The 20,715-nt window shown below is 55.0% G+C and overlaps 1 protein-coding gene and 1 pseudogene across 3 annotated transcripts in view; both read left to right on the top strand.

Moving 5' to 3' along the window:
- RBM33 (RNA binding motif protein 33) overlaps window positions 1–12,914 on the top strand; it is a 112,518-nt gene extending 99,604 nt beyond the window's left edge. For both annotated transcript variants that reach the window (XM_084897486.1, XM_084897487.1), the window contains exons 17-18: window positions 7,051–7,139; window positions 7,437–12,914. In XM_084897486.1, the coding sequence (XP_084753612.1) occupies window positions 7,051–7,139; window positions 7,437–7,485 (138 nt within the window). In that variant the 3' untranslated portion in view covers window positions 7,486–12,914. The remainder of the gene's footprint in view (window positions 1–7,050; window positions 7,140–7,436) is intronic.
- Window positions 667–7,011, top strand: LOC311629312 (neurofilament light polypeptide-like; annotated as a pseudogene). Its single transcript has one exon. The product of its transcript is annotated as a neurofilament light polypeptide-like (transcript).
- Window positions 12,915–20,715: the final 7,801 nt, after the last annotated feature.

A 20,715-nucleotide genomic window follows, 5' to 3' on the forward strand; every position in this document is an offset into this window, starting at 1 on the left:
CCTTGGTAGTTCTCCTGTCCATTTTCCAGACTAGAGTCTGTGTGGCCAGTGCTTATTCCATGGCACTGACTGAGGGAGGTTCAGTGGCTGCATTGCATTGGTCTTTCCTGAAAACTGAACTTTGTATGTTTGAGTTCTAGATCTCTTGAATAATCTATTTTCCCTCCCATTTGCCATGTTTTTTTCTGTTCTGAAGAAGGATTAGAGGTATGCAAATTAACCATCACTCTGGCACAAAATGACGGCGCCCATAGCCAGAAGATGGCGGCACCCAATTCCCTCAGGCCGGCCAGAGTCCCGAACTGATTACCATGGCAAGAGGACAAGGTTTTCAGCAAGTGTGGGAAGCAAGCCTTGGTGGGTTCCAGGGAGAGCTGGTGGGCTCCGGGCCTCTGCCGCCCTCATAGTTCGGTATTGAAACCTCAGGGACCCGCCCCAGCATGGGCTGGAGAGGAAGCATTGCTGCCGCCCGCCCAGCACCAGGTCCCTATTTAAGGAAGTGAGTCCAAATCACAGCCACGAGGCCTGGCGGGGTTGTCTCACCCCGTACCATCCATGGTGGCTGAGCTCTGGCGGGGGTGGCCAGTGCCTCCGGTGGCCAGTGTCTGCCCCCAGGCTGCCTGCAGACACAGGTGGAATGGGCCCGGGTTGAACATTTTAATGAAAATGAGATTCCTGTGCTCCGCCGCAGTGCTCCGTCCCTGGCGAGGAGAGGGCAGGGGGATCGTGGGTACAGCCCCGGATCCCATAGGAAGGGGCTTAGAAGGGGCTGGGAGCAACCTGCAGGTGCGCTAGGAGGAAGAGGTGCTGAACCGCCAGGACGTCAAGGGCCAGCTGCTGGAGGCGCGCAAAGGTGCAGACCAGGAAGCTCAAGCCAGTGCTCAGCTTGAAAAGCGCACTGACAGCCTGATGGAGGAAATTACCTTTCTGAAGAAGGTGCATGAAGAGGAGCTGAAGGCACAGATCCAGTATGCTCAGATCTCTGTGGAGATGGACGTGTTCTCCAAGTTCGACCTCTCCACCATGCTCAAGGACATCTGCGCCCAGTACGAGAATCTGGCTGCCAAGAACATGCAGAATGCTGAAGGATGGTTCCAGAGCCGCTTCACCGTGCTGACTAAGAGCACTGCCAAGAACACCCATGCGGTGCACGCCCCCAAGGATGAGGTGTCTGAGAGCCGCTGCCTGCTCAAGGCCAAGACCCTGGAGATCAAATCATGCTGGGGCATGAATGAAGCACTGGAAAAGAGGCTGCAAGAGCTGGAGGATAAGCAGAACTCTGACATAAGTGCTCTGCAGGACACAATCAACAAATTAGAAAAGGAGTTGAGAACTACAGAGAGTGAAATGTCATATTTAAAAGAATACCAGGACCTCCTCAATGAGAAGAAGGCTTTGGACATAGACATTGCAGCTTACAGGAAATTCTTAGAAGATGAGGAGACCCGGCTCAGATTCACCATCGTAGGAAGCATAGTCAGCAACTACTCCCAGAGTTCCCAGGTCTTTAACCCATCTGCCTACGGTGGTTTACAGACCAGCTCCTACTTGATGTCCGCTTACTCCTTCCCTTCTTAATACAGCAGCCACGTCAGGAGGAGCAGATCGAGGTGGAGGAGATCATTGAGGCTGCAAAAGCCGAGGGAGCTAAGGGTGAACCCACTTCTGAAGGAGAAGCTGAAGAGGAAGAGGAGAAGGAAGAGGCTGAGGAAGAGGAAGGAGAGGAAGAGGAAGAAGATGCCAAGGAAGAATTTGAGGATGCAAAGAGGAAGAAGGAGGTAAAAGTGAAGATGAAGGTGAAGGAGAAAATGCCCAAGAAGTTGAGGACGAGAAGAAAGGTGAAGGTTCTGGGGAGGAGCAAACAACCAAGAAGAAAGATTGAGCCCCCCTTTCCTTAATTATTTCAGGAATAATCCTCCCAAACTAGGTCAACCCCATCACCAACCAAGCAGTTGATTTCCTGATACTATATGAATTAAGAAGTCATTATATGTAACATTCTGAGTATATAACAGTAAATAAAGTTATATTGAATGACAATAAATAAATAAATAAATAAATAAGAGGCTAGGAAACGTACAAAGAACTGGGGAACCATTCCCAAATCAGGAAGGGAAGTCACAAGGTGTATATTATTGCTACCAATATAATATTTCCTACCACTTACAACATATATAATGTAATGTATTAGATGCATTCCTATTGCATGAAGTATGTATTCTCAGAGTAATACTGGTAGATATGTTATAGTTACGGCGGTATGTCATATCCTATCTATACTAATAAAGGGTAATATGCCAATTAGACCATGAGACCTTCTTGGACATCCTTCCGGACAAAGCCATGGTGGTGGGGCTGAGGCAGAGGCAGTTAGGGGAGGAGGGGAGGACAGTTAGGGGCAATCGGGTCAGCAGGGGAGTAGTTAGGCATCAATCAGGCTGGCAAGGGTGTGGTTAGGGGGTGATCAGGCTGGCAGGCAGGTGAGTGGTTGGAAGCCAGCAGTCCTGGATTGTGAGAGGGATGTCCCATATTGGAAAGGGTGCAGGCTGGGCTGAGGGACACCCCCGCCCCCCTGCCTCCCCGTGCATGAATTTCGTTCACTGGGCCTCTATATTATTATAAATAATAAAGTTTGAACGAGGGCACTTGAAGCAGAGCAAAAACAATGTTGAATTGTTTAATGAGAAAAAGAGAGGACAAGAAAGAAGTTTTCTAGGTTACAGCACTTACCCTTATAAGAAAGTACCCTTAAAAGAAGGGTGAGGTCCCCTGTGTCCTGTGGAATTCCCTGGTTGTAGAGCTTCTGCCAGAGCCTGTGCACCTGCCTGGGGCTGAGCCGAGTGCTCTTTGTCCTTGCCAGTCTTGCTCCTGGGATGGTTGTGAGTGAGGGTGTAGCTGTTTAAGCTGCAGCCACACGTGCTAAGACGCTCAGTCTGTAACCACACTGATAGAACAAGCTTCTACAGTAGTGTTAGAATATCATTGTGAGTATAAATTTTGAAAATATATAACAACGTCTTGTTATAATTATGTTTTAAATATAAATAGACTTGGCAGGGATGGAGCTGAGGTGGGGTTCCCACTGTGATGACCCAGCAACGCCTGTGAGTGTTGGACTGTGGTGCCACCTCGAATCCACATGGTGTAATAGCAGTGGTGGTGGTGTCTGCAATGTGTCGTCCCCCCCACCCCCCCCCTTTTTTTTTTTCCTTTTCTAATAAAATTTATTGGGTGACATCTATATATATATCTATCTATATATAAAAGGCTAAGTGACTGACTTGTACGTATGTACGTAGGTCCGACTGACCACCCAGTACACATGATGTGCACTGGCACTTTAAAAATAAACGTTTACTCACGTATGCATGATACTTGTTCCCATCTGACACTGGCCTTCCACTTAAATGAATTTGAAGACAGTTTCCTGTGATGCCAGCATTTGCGGTGACTATTAATAAGTCACAAGTGCAAATTCTAGACAGAGTAGGAATATTCCTACCTGAACCCATATTCGGACATGGTCAGTTATATGTTGCTTTCTCTCGAATTTGAAGATTGTGTGACATTAAAGTTAATGTTGCGAATACTTCATTCATCACAAGGGAAATTTAGTCAAGTACTCTGAAAGTGTTTTCACTCTTAATGTGGTATACAGGGAGATATTAGAATAAGTTTAATCAATTTATCAGTCATTGTTTTTCTTATCAATGTTTTTATAACATGTTTTTGGTTTATATCATCTTAGTTGTTATAGCTTGTTTTTGTTTATTTATTAATCAATTTATTATTTCCATATACATTTTACTAATTTTGTTTCATCTCTGACACTTCTATTATAGAGAAAGGGCGAATAGCAATATCGAAATATTTCTTAATTTCCTTTCAATGTGCACGAATCCATGCACCAGGCCACTAGTTGGTTAATATGATCTATAGGAGTGGGTTTCTGTGTGACAGGGTCTGTAGATGGCACTGCAGTGGGAGGTCTGCTGCTTAGCTGTGGAATCTGAGAGGCTTTCCCAGTGTGGAGCAAGGCATCCACGTCGCTCTTCCCTTAGACCATCATCACAAACCTCTCTAGAACGGCCATTGAAGAGACATTTTTCTGTAGACTCATTATTTACACAATAAGAAAAAATGAGAAGGTTTTGTAGAATATTCTAACCAGAAGGGAGAAATGACACAAGTATCAAGTTTCAGAATTTCCGATGCGAGGGTGAGTGTGAGTCAGCCGGCCGTGTCACCAGCAGTCCTCGGCGCAGGGGCGTGGGGTATGGCTGGCCCCCCTCCTGCTCCGGAAGACCGAGCCGCTCGGCTGTCAGGAGCAGGGAGCAGGGGCGTCACAGCCTCCTAAAATTGTGTTAAACATTTGTTATTTTATAATGAATGAAACATCATGGTATAAAAAGAGGCATTTCCTCAGGAGAGTGGAGTTGGTGATCACTTAAGGTTCCCCGCAACCCTCGCCCCGTAGTAATGGCTGGTGCTTAGATGTGGCCTGCCTGGGCCTGGCTTGTGCCGACACCGTGTCTCTGCTGGTGGCTATCTTGCTTTCCCGACCTGCTGGGAGGTAGGCTGCAGCTGGTGGCAGCAGGAGCAGGGCTTTGAGATGAGGCTTCAGCGGAAGTCCTGATTTTGCCATTTGTGTGCGACTTTCAGGCTGAGCGACTTTCCACCTCGTGAGTCTTGGTGTTTCCCTCAGGCTCTCATAAATCACAAAAGACTGGGAACACAGCCCTCATCTCATCGTTCCCTGGCTTAACCTGGCAGGGAGGGGAGCAGAAGAACAGGCCCATGTCACAGGGCAAAGCGTGTGAAAGCAGGGAGGACAAAGCGCAGGTCCCCTTCCGCTGGGGCACCTACATCAGCAGGTCTTGTCCGAGGGCAGCTGCTTCAGGACACGGCTTGCCAGCCTCAGACAACATCTCCGTCCACCCAGACGGGAGTCCCCCAAGCTGCCAGGAAGGCAGGGTCACCGCAGAGAATCTGACCTCTTGAGGGACATGCGTTGGCAAGAACACCCGCTGCATCTGCTTCTGACTGGCCAGGGAGGGGCTGGTGAGTGACGTGAAGACGCTGGCGTCCCCAGGGAAAGAGGGAGCCATTTTGCATTCAGCACATTTGGGAAAGCAACCAGCAGGATGTCAGACGTAGGCTGCCGGGTCCCCTCACCACCAGGTCTAAAGAAGCCCATAGGACCCGCATTTCTCATGGAGGCCCCAGAGAGGCTCGGGACTGTTGTAAGCCCGGAAGCCATGGGTTCTCAGGAGGCAGCGGGAGGCAGAGCTCTGAGGAGCCCTGTGTCCGAAGGTTCGGTGTGAGGGGTCAGGGAGTGTGGACAACCTGTGGTGGACGTGGATGGGCGTGAAGAAGATCAGGAGACCCGTAGGAACTCAGGAGACACGCACGTCTGTCAGAGAACAGGCAGGTGGGAACGTGCCGACGATTCTGTGACGGCATGGGGTGGGGCTGCCCGAGGCTCTGCAGCAAACTTGCCCGTGTTTCTGCTCAGACCCCTCCAGACAGTGAACCGTGCACAGGGAGACTTCCAGAATAAGGTCCTACTTGTTTCTCTCCAAGAAGCACTGCGCCTGGAGGAGCAAAGATGCCCGGGCAAGGCTGACTGCCACGGGGGGCTGCAGAGCTGTCAAGTGGGGAGAGGGCCTCACACCGTCCCCAAACAGGGCTGTTTTGGGCAGTTCCCCTTGTGTTTAAGAGTTAGTATTGTTTTGGCTTTAGGCCATCTTTGAAGGATCATTGGCCAGAGGGGAAAGCATGGAGTGGGTCTGTCAGGATGGAGTCGGTTTCGTTCCCAAACAACATTTCATTTCTTTGTCCAGCAGGGAAACAGGCTCCTCCCAGAAAGAGGATGGTCCTGCGGGGAGGGGGCTTCTGCACCGCATGCACGTTGCGGTTAGTGGAGTTCCCACGCAGTGCAGTCACATGGCTCTGATGGGACTTGAGTGTGAGCACAGGAAGGCCCACTTGGGGAGCACTTCAGCTAGTGTTTTGTGATCAATAGCAGAGCAATTACGTGTTCTCAGAAACTTTGAAGACGTCTTATCTCGAAAGAGTGGGAGCACCTCGGGAAGGCTGGCGAGTGCTGCGGGTGGCATGTCAGGAAGCTGTTTGGGGCGGGCTGGGGAGTCAGAGTGAACAGCGGAGACGGAGACAGATGTTAACGTTTGGTCTGTTCTGGGTGATTGTTTACGTGGAAACGTGGAAACCAGTGATTGTTAGCCTTTCAGCTTTCAGTGAAGCATGTTTGTCCTGCCAAAGAAATCACTACTGTTATCATCCCGCTAGGTTGACTATGACAACTTCAGTTCATTCTCACGTCTAGAAAATGAGGGTTTGTCTTACTGAAAGGGCACCACAATGTAAATAAAGGGAGCAGCCAGCAGGCCACTGCAGGCAATGTTCTCCTGACGGGTGTGGACCACTGAGAGCCAGCCATTCTCGTGGCTGAAGAACTTCGTTGCCGGGTATGCTGTCTTGACGGATAGTCTTCATCACATTGAGATTTAAACCACTCAGACACACTTCCACAAATCCTCTCATATGGTAAATGGTAAAAACGAAGCTCATGCCTTCACATTGGCGACTCACACACACGAGATAGGCACCCTGGAAATCTAGAAACTTTTTTTTTTTTTTTTTTTTCAAGAAGAGGAGGAGCATAGTATTTCCAAAATCTAGATTCCATGGACAGTCACCTGACAGGAATGCCTGAGAACAGAAGGTGGCTCTCCAAGGCCTCAGAGAAAGTTCAGGGGGGAGATTGGGCAGCTGGTGTGGTCAGATGACACGAGGTCTTGATGCCAGGCTTGGAGATTATAAATGCTGGTCAGGGGAATGACCCTCTGAAACAGAGTTTTTGGATATATTATCTAGAAGGATAAGAAAAATTCCACAAAATGGAATTTGTTTTAGTGATTCAAGTATCAGCCTGAACTTCAATTGTATTAAGTCTAATGTTTGCATGTATATATTTTTTTAACCATATAAAGCACGATGTTAAAACGTTTCTTTGTTTCCTTCCTCTAGAGTTTACAGATGCTTCCCCAGCAACGGAAAGCCATAGCCAAGTTTAAGGAGCCAGCCCACGCGTTGGCATTTCAGCAGAAGTTCCACAGGTAGCGGTTGATTCCATGGGTTTGGTGACGTGGGTGCAGGCAGGACCTCTCCTCTGCCATCTGCTCTCGGTCACCATAGCTGTTGCTTTGCATGCTGTCATGTGTGACCTGTCACTACAGATGCACATTCATGCACAGGGGACAGTGCTTCCTCTCATGTAGACGCTTGTCCCTCGGGGCCACCCTTCCCCTGTCACTCAGGGCCCACCCTTCCCCTCTGGCTTTCTCCTGTTTTTGTCAGTCGCCTGCTGTGTGCAGAGTTCCCTTAACTTGGGCTGTTTGTTTCCATCTCCACAGGCACATGATCGATTTGTCCCACATAAACGTGGCCCTGATTGTGGAGTGATTTCTAGCAGGGAGGCTGACTTAACACTGCACACACAGCTGTGGACTGTCTTCAAGGAAGCTGCCTGCACAGGACCCGCCAGCGAGGTCTGCGTCCATCTGCTGACTCTTGTCCAGAGCGCCGGGTGGCCAGCATCGGTTCCGGGAGAGCTGAACTTGCAGGACGTGGCAGGCTGGAGTTCAGTGTTGATGGCTTCAAGTTCTGTGGCCACTTCCGAGAACTCCGGTTTTTGTTTTCTTTTGTTTTCAAAGTGCTTACAATGCATGTAGACACTGTTCTTCGTAATTTTACCATCTGATCGATCGTCACCGTGACTTAGGTTCAGGGAGGAACATTAGCGGCACAAATTTGAGTACTCTCCGCAGCAAAGAATATTTGATAATGGTTGCACTTATCTTCAGTGCAGGCTAGACCAGAGGCGTTTTAGAAAGCCCTCTGCTGGTGCTTGTAAAAACAGGCGGGAATGTGGGTGATTGTGATTGACAGCTGCCTGAGGGCGGGTGGGGCAGGGGCACGGGCACGGTGTGGCAGATTCTACTTCCTATGAAGGTTCCAGAAGCGCAGTTGCATATTCCGAGTTCCTGAGGGGACTCCCCACCCATTTTTAACTTCCCAAATAGGCAAGGACCAGGTGGTCGCCACTGTGCTTCCCTGGGGTGCTGCCTGGCCGGGACTCCCTGCCTGGTGGGGTGCACAGCTGGGCCTGCTGGGCAGCGGGACAGCCTGAAGCTTGAACAGACCTGGTTGGTTTTTTTCTTTAAATGCAGCCCAAAGCGGCAGATGTCACTGGCTCTGACACGCAGGGGTCTTAGGGAAGCTGCTATCATTGCTTTGAATGATCTGTTTTTATAAGGCCTTTGAGTGGCGCTGCGTGTCCTTCATTAGACTCAGGGCAAGGTGACATAGACCCCAGCACGCCACTCTTCACGGCGTGTGGTGCGAGGAAGGCTGTCTCACAGGGACAGCGAGATCCAGAGCGAAGTTTGTGTCACCCCTGAGTGATTGTGCGTGGGCTCCTTTAGGTGGGGCTGTGCTCCCACAGAGCAAGCTGAGGAGAATTTACTCTGGGCACGCGTGGAAACGTGCCTTCCTGCATGTCTGCTCACCGTGGAGCCCACGAGGAGTTACTCTGACGAGGACCTGACTGAGCGAACGGTACTGGGGGCACTTAGACCTTTTAGCTGTATTTCATACCTGACACGTCAGGCTGAGTTCTCCGTAGAGGTGATAGAAATAGAAGCATGCTGCCACTTACTGTCTGGTTCTCCAGCGGGGGCCAGGTTGGGAGCCCAGAGGCCTGTGCAGAGATGGCGCCTCGAGACTCGGCCTCCTCGTGGGAGCTGAGACCCAGGTTGTGGGGGCTTGCACCATCGTGTTTGTACAGTTGAGGTTTTATTTTACTTTTTCAAAGTGAGCAGAACTGAAGGGGAGTATCCAGATGCTGTAGACCTTGTGCGGTGTTGATTGTCAGCACGGTGTGCTGAGTGAGCCTGGAGAACGAGGTCAGCTCCGGAAAGTGCAGGCACTCTGAGGGTCCCCTGGAGCGCCCCCTGACTGGCCAGCCCCACCCCGAGTCCGTGCCCTGTGCCCGGCAGCTGCCCACTTTCACAGCTGCAGGGAGCTCACAGGGATGCGTAGCGGTGAGCGTTGAGGTGACAAGGTAGCCGGAGCTCTAGTTAGATTCAGGCCACTCCCCACTCTGTCGCCGGCGGGAAGACCCGGTTGAGGGACCGTCCTCGAGGTCTTGCTGCCACACAGGATGAGTTGAACAGACTTTTGCTGCTTTCTGAAGTAGTCTGAGTGTGCGGTGGCTTGGAAGCCACAGCCCTGCATGTGGCTCTGGAGGGTGGCGTGTAGCATCCTTTCTTCCCAGCAGTGACGGCAGCCAACCTGCCCGGCCCTGCGGCTGTTCAGACACTCCCGGTGCTTCAGGGCCTGCGTTTGGCATGATAGGACCCGGGTGCCTGGATGTGTGTCTGCTGTCTGCACACACGGGCATGCTTTTTCTCCAGGCCCTGTCCTCTAGGGGGAAGTGGGCCTTTTCCAGAACCCAGGTGGGCACATGCCACATGGGGCCGCAGGGTGGGGATCCTGCAGGCAGCCAGGCCTGGGGACAAAATTGAGTTTCCTTGGAGGAAACTACCGAAAAGGAAAGCAGCAGCATTAGAAAGGGATTTTATTTCCATTCGTGGTGCACTTCTCGCAGGGAAGTGGATCACCGTAGCTGAACCCTCTTGGAAGATCTGTTGCAACCATTATCTCTGTTCTTTATTTATCATGCATTTAAATGAGACGCAGATGCATCCAACACTCTGTGTAAATACGGACCTTTTAAAATTGAAGTGTTATTGGAGATGTTTTCAATTCAGCGACACCTTAGCTCTTTGCTAGTTCTTTTGTGTTGTCTCATCAAAGTTTAATGGATGCAGTTCCGTAATTGTTGACGTGTTCGTGTGTATATCCGATTTTTATAAAGATGGGAGTAAGTCAATACATTGATCCTGACCTGTGTATTATTTGCTCACAAATTCAAGAAGCTTAAAGCCAGTAAATATCAGTATATCTCATAAGGTAGATGCAGTAGGTAATGATGTGGAGCCATTACTTTCGCATTACCCTGTTTTGGTTTTGTGCTGTAACAAGTTCACCTAGCTGCCTATCTGAGCATAAGCTTGCATTGCTGTTGGTCTGGCCACATTTGTTAAGTCCTTATACTGATCTTTTTCTAAAGGAAAAATCTTGTCTTTTTCCCCAAAAGAAATGTTGAGGGTCCCATGTCTGGACAGGCAGCACCCTAAGCGGGTGCCTGTGGCCGCACCCGGGGAGGCGGGGTGGGCTGGGGAGGAGCAGGCTTCATCTTAAGCACTTTTAACTTGGGTCGTCCTCATCATGTGTGTAAAGGTCCTGAGAAACAATGTTCATACTGGTTCTGTAGCATCTCTGAACTGTGACAGAGGGTAGATCCTGCACCTGGGGTCTTTTTCACACAGCATTTTGCTTAATTCCACCAACAGAGGACTTTGCTGCTAGGAGGAGCCGAGGAGGAGTGGGGTGAGGGCCGGAGGAAGGGGAGCTGTGGGAGAGGAGGTTTTGCAGAAGGAAGCCGCTGTAATGAGACGTCACCGTGGCCCGATTCCTGACATGTGCACTCGGGAGCAGGCGGTGCAGTCGGGCTGCGGGCGGTGGGTGCATGGGCGTGGCAGGTGTCTGCTGGCGCTCCCGCGGGAGGTGGGAGGGCGGGTGGAGAGCCGTCTTGCACCAGGTGGCCCTTCTGCTTGGCCCACCGGAGGGCAGGTGGCTCTGTGGGTTAGATGAGTGAGAGCTGGTTTGGAGCAGCTGTCAAGTCTTTTGCTTTGGCTTTCAGTTTTCTGTTTTGTTGTGTTTGTTTTGTGTTTTATTTCTGTTCAGTCGAAGGTAAGCTTGCTGTGCTTTACACCATTGGACTGATGGGCCCTATGAGGACAGTTAGGTTTGGAGTGAGTCTGTGCGTGGAGCCCCTGAGAGGCAGCGCTCGGCTGGCCGTCCTTGCCGATGGCCTATGGCTGTGGGCTCCTGCGCTGCCAGGGCCCTCCCTCCCTGCTCGTAGGCCCCCACCTGGCTTCCACGTCCTGTGAGGCCTGCTCTGCCTCCCCTCTGGTCAGGTAGAGCCCCCGCTGTGTGACCGCTTATTTAGAGAAGGTGCTTAAGGTATTGCTGGTTGACACATTTCTCAGTGATGTGTTCTAGAGGGGAATTCACTAACAGAGGTGGGGGTGGGGGGGTGGGACAAGAGACCCCCCAGGAAGGAAGCCACAGAGTCAGATCAGTTAGAAGTTTAGATTGATATATTTATTTAATGAACATTTCAGTTGATCTTTTCAACTATTTTTAAAATTTGTGAAGTGTTATTTGAACATTCTTAAATAAGAACTCTCCAAAGGCGCTGGCCTTGATTTATTATTAAATCCTAAGGATTTGTGTGTAAGGTTCTTTTGCAACCTACTAGTATTTAATTTTTATCACTTAAAGTGCCGTGGTTCTGTGCACTGGAAACTGCAAAACCCGCTGATTCATATTGGATCCAGGTGTACCGTCCGCTGACGGATGGTTGGGAAGGCCGTGGGCTTGCGGAGTGGCCTCCTTTCCCAGAGGATGGTCACACAGCGTGCTGAGTCCGCGGACAGGAGCGGGCGCTGCTGGTGAGGCTCTCCCCTCTGGCTCTGGATGGGAGCCCGGCCGGGCGCTCTGCGTGCTTCGCTTACTGCTTCTAAAGGGCACGCAGAGGCCCCGCCCGAACTCGGGAAGCATCACACGGTTTTTAAGCAGTAGTGGGTCCCACAGGGTGGGCAGATGTGTTTTTTTCACGTGTTCCTCTGGCAGCTGCCTGGCGCCTGTGTCAGCAGGGCTCCCTCCTGCTGCTTCCCGCCTGGGGCCCGGTGGGCGCTGCTGCTTCCGCACTGCCCTCACGCTTTGTGTCCGCAGGAGGCACTCACTGCCGCCGAGGAGCGGGGTCCTTGGACTTAACTCAGCTTTGCTTTCACAGGCGAGGGGTCCAGATTGTCTTTCCTCTGTGAGGTTTTAACTGAGGCTTTAATTCCACTTTAATTTTCAGATTCAACAACAACCAAGTACCCAACCGATGTTTTCTCACTGACCTGGTTCTCTCCTTCCTCCTGCTGCTCCGGTGGCTGGGCCAGGTCGGGCCTCCCGGTCCCACCTCCTTGGGACTCCCGGAGAACCCCTCCGCTGCCCCTCCCCCCGCCCTCTCTCCAGATGGCCCTCCCTCCGCCTCCGCCCCGGGCCCATCCCTGCCCACGCCCTCCTTTGCGAGGTGGGCGGCTCCTGCTCGTGGCACTGTGGGCACCTGGCTGACGGCAGCTTTGCTTTGACAGGTCCACGCCTGACTTGCTCCCAGGTCTGTTGGAGAGAATAACTTGCGTTGTTACTTTGCAGTGTGACAGGAGGCCTGCGTCCTGCCGCGGTGGCGTGTCATTAACCTCTGTTTTGCCCTCTACTTTGCAGGACCGCTTTTGCATGGTTCAGTGTTAGTGGTAGCCACGCCTATTGTTCTGCTGGGCGGTGCCGGCCCAGGCTGCCCGGGACCCTTCCCCACCTAGTGCGCCGCCGCCGCGGGTGCGGGCAGCCGCTGGCCTGCGTGAAGCCGGGCGCCGCGCGTGCTCCGAGCCGGCCGACTGCTTCCTTCCTCTGGGTAGACCTACTTCGTGTGTCCGTCCTACCGAGTGCACTGCACTCCCGTTGGCAGGGGGTGCTGCCTCGCTTTACCCCACTTTCCACGCGCCCGTCACTGGGACAGCCTCTCAGGATAGATGTGGAGAGCGGGCGTGAGGGTTGGAAATGCCTGCTCTGTACCATTGTGTGACTCCGTGCTGGACTGTGTTCTGACCTGTATTGTAATGTGCAAGATGTGTTAATAAAGTATCTGAAGTTTCTGCAGCCTTCATTTTATCTCTCCACCGTCTCTTCCCCTGTGGACAGCTTGGCCATGTCCCCAGAGGACACACTGTTCTCTCCTTGGGTGTCCCCTGGTGCCATCGTGGCCTCCACACAGGCGCCTGAGGGCAGGGCGGCCTGGTCTGCGGACCCGCAACGGCATCACACACGGTCACTGCAGGAAACGAGTGGTCTGCTTCCCCAGGGTCTGCCGCACCCGTGTGCCACGTGCTCGGTGGACCCGCAGCATTTGCCACATTGCACAAATTGGGCGTAATTCATAACCTATTCTGAAAGTAAAGTATTTTTTTTAAAAAAAATATTTTATTGATTTTTCTTACAGAGAAGAAAGGAGAGAGAGAGAGCTAGAAACGTCCATGAGAGAGAAACATCGACCAGCTGCCTCTTGCACACCCCCTACCGGGGATGTGCCCGCAACCAATGCACATGCCCCTGACCGGAATCGAACCTGGGACCCTTCAGTCCGCAGACCGATGCTCTACCGCTGAGCCAAACCGATTTCGGCTGAAAGTAAAGTATTTTTAAAACAAAGCACTTCGGGAAACATTGTTAAAGGAATCATTGAAGCTTACTCTGTGTGCTGGCGTGGCTCAGTGGTTGAGTGTTGAGCTGGGAACCAGGAGGTCACGGTTCGATTCCTGGTCAGGGCACATGCCCAGGATGTGGGTTTGATCCCCAGTCAGGGTGCGTGCTCCAGGAGGCAGCCCATCAATAATTCTCATTGATGTTTCTAATCTCCTTTTCTCTCTCAAATTAATATTAAAAAAAAAAAAAATTTAAGAAACCAGATGTCTTCTGTCTCTCTCTCTCTCTCTCTCTCTCTCTCTCTCTCTCTCTCTCTCTCTCACACACACACACACACACACACACACACACACACACACATATTGATGCCTGCACCATGCTCAGACTCACCAGAGCTTCTCTCCCGTGTGGACAGACAGCATGGTGGTGCTGTCCCCGGGCTGGTCCTGCGTTGGTGTCAGCACTGGACTCGGGTGGGTGGCTCTCACTGCTCCCACCTTGTCTGGAAAAAGGGGCTTACCCTGTGAAGAGGCCGCAGCAAGGTGTGGCGCACGTGACCTCCATAGCCCCCTGGAGCTGATGGGCCCGAGCTCCTTGCCTGAGATCCCATGGCCTTCCTGGGCGGGAACCCTGCGCTCCCCCAGGGGTGCGGGTGGAGAGGCGCCCCTGTAAGTAGACAGCATGCTGCAGGGTCGAGGCCTAGGTCCCACCACACTGTGGCCCACCTCGGCACGATTTAGAGGTCTGGGGACTCTGGCACAGGCCAGCACCCTCCCAACACCCGCCCTGCTTCCCTTCCCAAAGATGCCATTGGAAGGTCTCCCCTCCCTCGACGTGAGGACCAGGCCTCCGTTTGGCTCTCAGGAAGGAAGAAGGCACAGGATGTGTGAAAGCAGAGCCTCGCGGCCTGGGGGGCGGGAGCAGTTCATGTCGGCCCTGCCACCATGTCTGTCCTGGGCTGTGGCCGAGTCGCTGCAGGTGCCACCCACGGCCAGTCTGCCCATGTCCTCGGACAGGCCTCAGTGAAGAGTGGTTTCAGTCCCAGCTGGAGGGAAGCCTGGCGGGCTCAGCGAGCGCCACGGGAGGGGAGCCCAGGAGGGCGCTGGGCGGCGGGCCGTGGCCCGGACGCCGGGGCTCCACTCTGTCCCTACCCCGATGTGCCTGGGGACCGTGCTGAGGGGCAGCGAGCCGTCTGTGGTCTCGGGTGGATCCAATCAAGAAAATCTGCCCTGAGCCTGGCTCTGCCCCTCAGGGATCCTCAGCCCCATGATGGCCAGATGGGCATTGGCTGTCCCTCCATCGGTCACACAGGGACGGGACCAGCACAGAGAGCTGGGCGCCAGGGCAGCGTTGACCAGCCTGTGGTCCCAGAGACTTGGAGGAGGGACTCAGACCTGAGATGGGAAGACAGCGTTGGGTGCTGACCAAGTACTGAACTGGGTCCTACCCTGAGCTGGTGGTGAGGCACAGGACCCAGCACTGAGACCAGGCGGGTGGGAGTGTAGATCAGATGGCAGACCTTCCCCGTCCCAGCACAGAGGCGGGCGGGCGGGCAGGAGCGAGGTTCTAGGCTGCAGTCTCTCTCCTGCTGACCGAACCTGCCTGCCCCCAGCGAAGTCCCCGCACCTGGGCCTGTCCGCACGCCTGCCCTCGAACAGCCACAGCCACAGTGCCAGCCCGGGAGGTCTGCTCCTCTGCCTCCTGCCCCAGCTCTGGGAGCCATGGGGGTGGGGGCTGGGGGAAAGGGGCAGAGGAGGGAGGGTCCTTTCTCCTCATGCTGCTTCCTGAGAACCCAGATCCTTGGAAGAACCAGAGGTGAAACTGCCTCAGCCTCCCACCCATGGCACCTACCAGGGTCACCTCCACCCACGAGGCTGCCCTCCCTGTGAGGGTCTCACTCTCCCTGATGGCTGATCTGGTCATTGCTGTCTCTCCCGTTCCCCTGTCATGTCCTTTCCACACGTCTTCGAAGCAGGCGACATCAGCTGCCGAGGTGCCATGTGTCCCCTACCTCCCGTAGCCCCCATGCTGCCTGCACCGTCGGCCAGGACGTGGGACACAGGCATGAAGCATTGCTGGTTTGTGAAGTCCAATGAGGCACAAACAATTCCCAGTGAGCCCACATTTAGAAAATCCCCCCTTTTTGTTGAAAACATAAGACCACATTAAGGAAGGGGCCCCAGGACACTGCTGTCACGTGCGCATGCTCCTCTTTGCCATCTCCAGGTGCTGTTCCTCTGCCTCACCTGTTTGTGGGTTCTCTGCTCTGGGGCGGGATTATCTGGGACAGGCCCCTGCTCTTCCCCAAGACATGAGCCCAGCAGCTGGGAGGTGGGGTGCTGTGGCCCTCACTTTCCCAGGAAGACCCAGGGCTCCTCCCCTCTGCTGATACCTGAGACAGGCCCATGGCCTGTGGTGGGTCTTCCTGAAGGCAGTTCCAGAGCTGCCCAGCAGGTGGCGCCCGATGACGGACTCAGCTCCCCTGGGCTAGGCCTGTGGGCCCAGCACAGCAGCAGTGGGTCTCACTGTCAGTCACTTCACCTGCTCCTCCACCAGCTCACTACAGAGAGACCCCCACGTGGCATTCCTGCAGCGACAGCGAGGACAGAGCAAGGACACACCCAGCCGGTGCCAGCGCTGCCCCAGTGAACCTCACAGTTTTCCAGGCACCTGGTCAGACGAGCTAGGAATGTCGGAGCTGGGCCCAACCTCGGTCTGGGGACCGACCCCTCCGATCACATGTGGGGGCCTGGGCCTGAAGAGCAGGCATGGCCCAGTCAGCACCCGCTCGCCTCGCGCAGATCTGAGATTAGAGCCTGGCTCCTCCGCTCAGCCCGGGAGTCGCCCCAACAGAATATTTGGGGGATGCCTTGGAGTCTCCTCGGTCGTGGACACCTGCCATCCGTTTCCCCTGGACCTGGAGGTGGGGATGCGCCACCTCCCGAGGCTCTTAGGGCAGGTTCTGAAGTGGCGGCGACAGCAGGGCCCGCACGGCCACAGGTCAGCAGCGGCTCGGTGGCTATCCCAGGCTACTGTGATCCAGGCTTGGAGGGGACACAAAACAACACAAAAAACTTCTTAAACATTTTCAAGTTAAGATGTTTTATTTTTGCTCACACTACTAAATTGTCATGAGACAGCTGAGGTCATGTGGTAAGTTCACTGGGAAGAAGTCAGTGTGTATCCTGCCCAATTTTTTCTAAGAATGCAATGCATATGTATACACACATGCATGGGAACACACACAAACACACATGTACACACACGCACACACAGCATATAAACATACCTGCATGTAAATGTGTGTGCATACTTGCACACAAATGGGATCCTGCTGTATGTAATGTTCTGGAAACAGCTTTCGCCCATGTTGTGAATAGTTTCTCATGACACAGTTTCGTGTCGTCGTACAGAGCAGCGTGGTGTCTGTTGGAGAGCACACAGTAGGTAATTAGTTTAATTCCTTAGCGATGGATGCGGAGGCCGCTGCCCGGGTTTGCACGATTGTAGAAACCGCTGGAAAACACGCCAGTTTGTGGCCATGTCCTTGGTGTCCACTCTAAGAAAGTGGAATTGCCAAGTCGATGAATCAGTGAAACCCCAAGGCTAGGATAACATTTCCAATTGTGAATAAAGGTCAGTCATTTCCACTCCATGTGACCCCATTTCCCAGTCGAGGCCAACTCTGAGCATGGCCATGTTCATTCTAGAGCTTGGCTGGAGCTCTCAGCTGTGAGGTCTGGTCTTCTGCCCCTGCCCCTGCCCGGTGAGTTAACAGACACCATGAACCGAGTCCCGTAGTGAGAGACTCTCCCTAGCTCCTGCACTGAGCGGGCGACCTTGGGAAATGCTGTCCTTTCTTCCAGTCTAACTTGCGCAGCGAGAACCTCAGGCCGATTCAGAATCGCGGTCACGGATGGAGGACAGGCCGGAAGGAAAGAAGAGGGCTGTAGGAGGAGGGCGGCAGCCTCTGCTGGTCTCAGGGGCAGCAAGGTGGCTTTCCCGCTGGGCATGAAGACTGGCAGGCAGAGCTGGAGTCCCTTAGGTTTTCCTTGGTGCCCAAAACAGGCCTCTCGGTGCCAACGAAGACTGGTGACCCAACCAGACACTCACCACCAGCAGCCAGCCTTCCTCCAGGCCTCCACCGCTCCCACAGGGTGTGCACCCCTCACTCAGTCCCTTGCCTCGGTCACCATACTGCTTCCCTCCAGTGCCCCAGGGCCCTGCCTGTCTGAGGGTCACCCCTGCCCCCGACCTTCGTATCGTCAGAGAAGACGTGGCATTAAGAGGTGCTGTGTGTGGTCTGCCCTGGGGCACGGCAGTTACGCCCAGCTGGCTCTGCTGTGGTGTCCTTGATGGCGTGGGTGTCCTTGATGGCGTGGTCGGACCCCACTCCAACTCAGAGTATGACCAGCCTCAGGACACCGCCCATTCCGCTCAGGGAGAGCTGCCACCGTCACTGCCTGGTCCTCCGGTCTGGCCCACAGACAGACACGCACTGGACCAGAGGTCCTGGTGAAAGTGTGTGTGTGTGTGTGTGTGGTGGGGGGCCCACAGGCCAGCCAGGGGAGCTCCCAGCTCCCAGGCCCTTGAGAGCTGGGACCTTTGAGAGAGCGGGCACCCTGCTGGGGTGGCGAGTGGGTGCCCGGCCGAGGTCAGGGTCCACCTGCGAATCTGCCCGACGGCAGAGGCTGTGCCCTCCGCCTGGCACCCAGGCAGACCCCAGCCTTTTACATTTTTGTCTCTGACCTGAAGAAGTTCATTTTTGACTAAAGGGCCAACACAAAGCCACCCATAAGCAGCTCAGGTGTGGCCACCGGGCTGCTCCGGGCCTGGCGGGCGTCCTGGAGGGGTGCCTGGCATGTTTACATGGAATGACAGGACCTGGGAGAGTGGGACAGGCGGGCTGCTCGGGGCCTCGGGGCCCAGGGGCTGCCCTCTGCAGGGCCTACGCCCTGGGACCCTCAGCGTTCCAACGCTCAGAGCTCATCTCCTCGATCCCCTAAGGCTCAGTTTCCCCAGAGCGGCCGCTTTTAGTTTTCTTCTTTGACTCTAGCATCTCAGAATTAAGTGACCCCTCTCCGCAGGGAGCCGGGCTAGGTGCCGGGCGGGACGCAGGGGGCGACACTGCCCACACTAGCCGTACCCTTCAGGTCTCGACACGCCGCCTGTGGGACCGCCCTTCCTTGGAGGCACTGCTGATATTTATGTGGATCAGCCCCCAGCTGACTGCAGGGCTTCCCCTGTGCACTGGCCCAGGTCCCCATCCAGGGTGTGCCTGCGCTTCCCCACCACGACCACCAGAGGTCGCTGGGACTCCACCCAAGGGCACACTCTCTGCAAGCTGGTGATGCTGACCAGCATGGAGCTTTGGTGCAGAGGGGAGGAAAAAGGGGCAGAGGCAGGGGCCCTACCAGGGCCCTACATTTCCCCAAGCCCACCCCTCCATTCCTGGCCGCCTCGCATGCCTGGCACTTACACTGCCAGGGGCAGGGCCCAGGGACAGGAGGGGTTGGGGAGGGGCAGTGGTGGCCATATAGTCCCTGGTGGTGCCTGCGTCTCCTGCCATGTGCACCTTGGGAGGGGCTGGAGGGGAGAGAAGGAGCCTGCATTCTCAGTGGACCCCGGAGCTGGGCAGGCTGGACACCACAGAGCAGAAGCTGCGTGCCAGGAGGCCCTGCAGCACGCAGGAGAGAAGCAGCTCTATGAAGGCCTTTGGGGCGTGGGGCTGTGGAGGTCGGGAGCAGGGAGCCGGGCTAAGGCTCCCTCAGCCCCCACTACCCCAGACCAGTCGAGGGAGGAACGACTGTGTCTCCCACAAATGTCACCAAGTGAATGAGAACAGCCACGCACCACAGCCACACCCGGACCTGAGGGTCACCGTGAGCCACCTGGCTGGGTTGGGGCTGATGCTCACACCGCCAGGCTCTTTCCGAAACAGCAATAGGTCCCCACCCCACCCCCACTCCACCCACTCCCACCCCACCCACCCATCCGCACCCACTCCACCCACTCCCACCCCACCCACCCATCCTCACCCCATCCCACCCCACCCCCACTCCACCCACTCCCACCCCACTCACCCATCCTCACCCCATCCCACCCCACCCCCACTCCACCCACTCCCACCCCACTCACCCATCCTCACCCCATCCCACCCCACCCCCACTCCACCCACTCCCACCCCACCCACCCTCACCCCATCCCACCCCACCCCCACTCCACCCACTCCCACCCCACTCACCCATCCGCACCCACTCCACCCACTCCCACCCCACTCCACCCACTCCCACCCCACTCACCCATCCTCACCCCATCCCACCCCACCCCCACTCCACCCACTCCCACCCCACTCACCCATCCTCACCCCATCCCACCCCACCCCCACTCCACCCACTCCCACCCCACTCACCCATCCTCACCCCATCCCACCCCACCCCCACTCCACCCACTCCCACCCCACTCACCCATCCTCACCCCATCCCACTCCACACCCACTCCCACCCCACCCAGATGGCCACCATTCCAGGCCGGGGGTGTGCTTTCAGGACAGGGTCTGACATCGCTCGGGCAGCTCTGTGAGCCGGAGCCGCCTCGGACTCCATGCCACGACCGAGCTCACACCTCACTGCTTCTCGCCCGCAGGAGCTGTCCTCTCCCGCAGACGCCCAGTCGTTTAGAAACGTGAACGCCGTGTGAGTGCTGGGCTGTGTGAGCCAGGCACTGCAGCGGCCGCATCCCGCCGGCCGAGGGCCTGAGGGCTGGGCGCCGGGTGTCCTGTGATTCGCTCCTGAGAAGGCATTTGGAATCACTCACCCCCTAGAGCAATCCTTCTTCCAGAAGGAGGGACGAGAACCAGAGAACTGGGTGGGGAGTGAGAGCCAGGGCCACCCCCAGCTGCCACAGGCCGGCACTCTGCTGTTTTCCCACCAAATCTTTCAACCAACTGGCCTTCTCGGCAGGTCTGCCTGGCATCTCCCATGTGGCTGTGTGACAGCAAAGGGCCTCCGCCAGGGAGAATGAGGTGCCTCTGCCCGGCCCCCAGCCTGGCCGCCCTCCGTGGGGGCCGGGAGGTGAGGACTTCCACATCCAGTGCAGCCGCGGAGAAGGCGGGATCCCGGCGTGGCCACGAGGGACAGACCGGGCGGAGAGCCTCTGCGGAGAGCCTCTGTAATCACCCAAACAACAGAGCGCAGGGCACCAGCCTCACGCACACGCTGATGTGCTGTTCGACGGGGAGAGGCACGGCACACG

The sequence above is a fragment of the Pipistrellus hanaki genome, assembly GCF_964339955.1.
Source record: "Pipistrellus hanaki genome assembly, chromosome: 10".
Taxonomy (NCBI): Eukaryota; Metazoa; Chordata; class Mammalia; order Chiroptera; family Vespertilionidae; genus Pipistrellus; species Pipistrellus hanaki.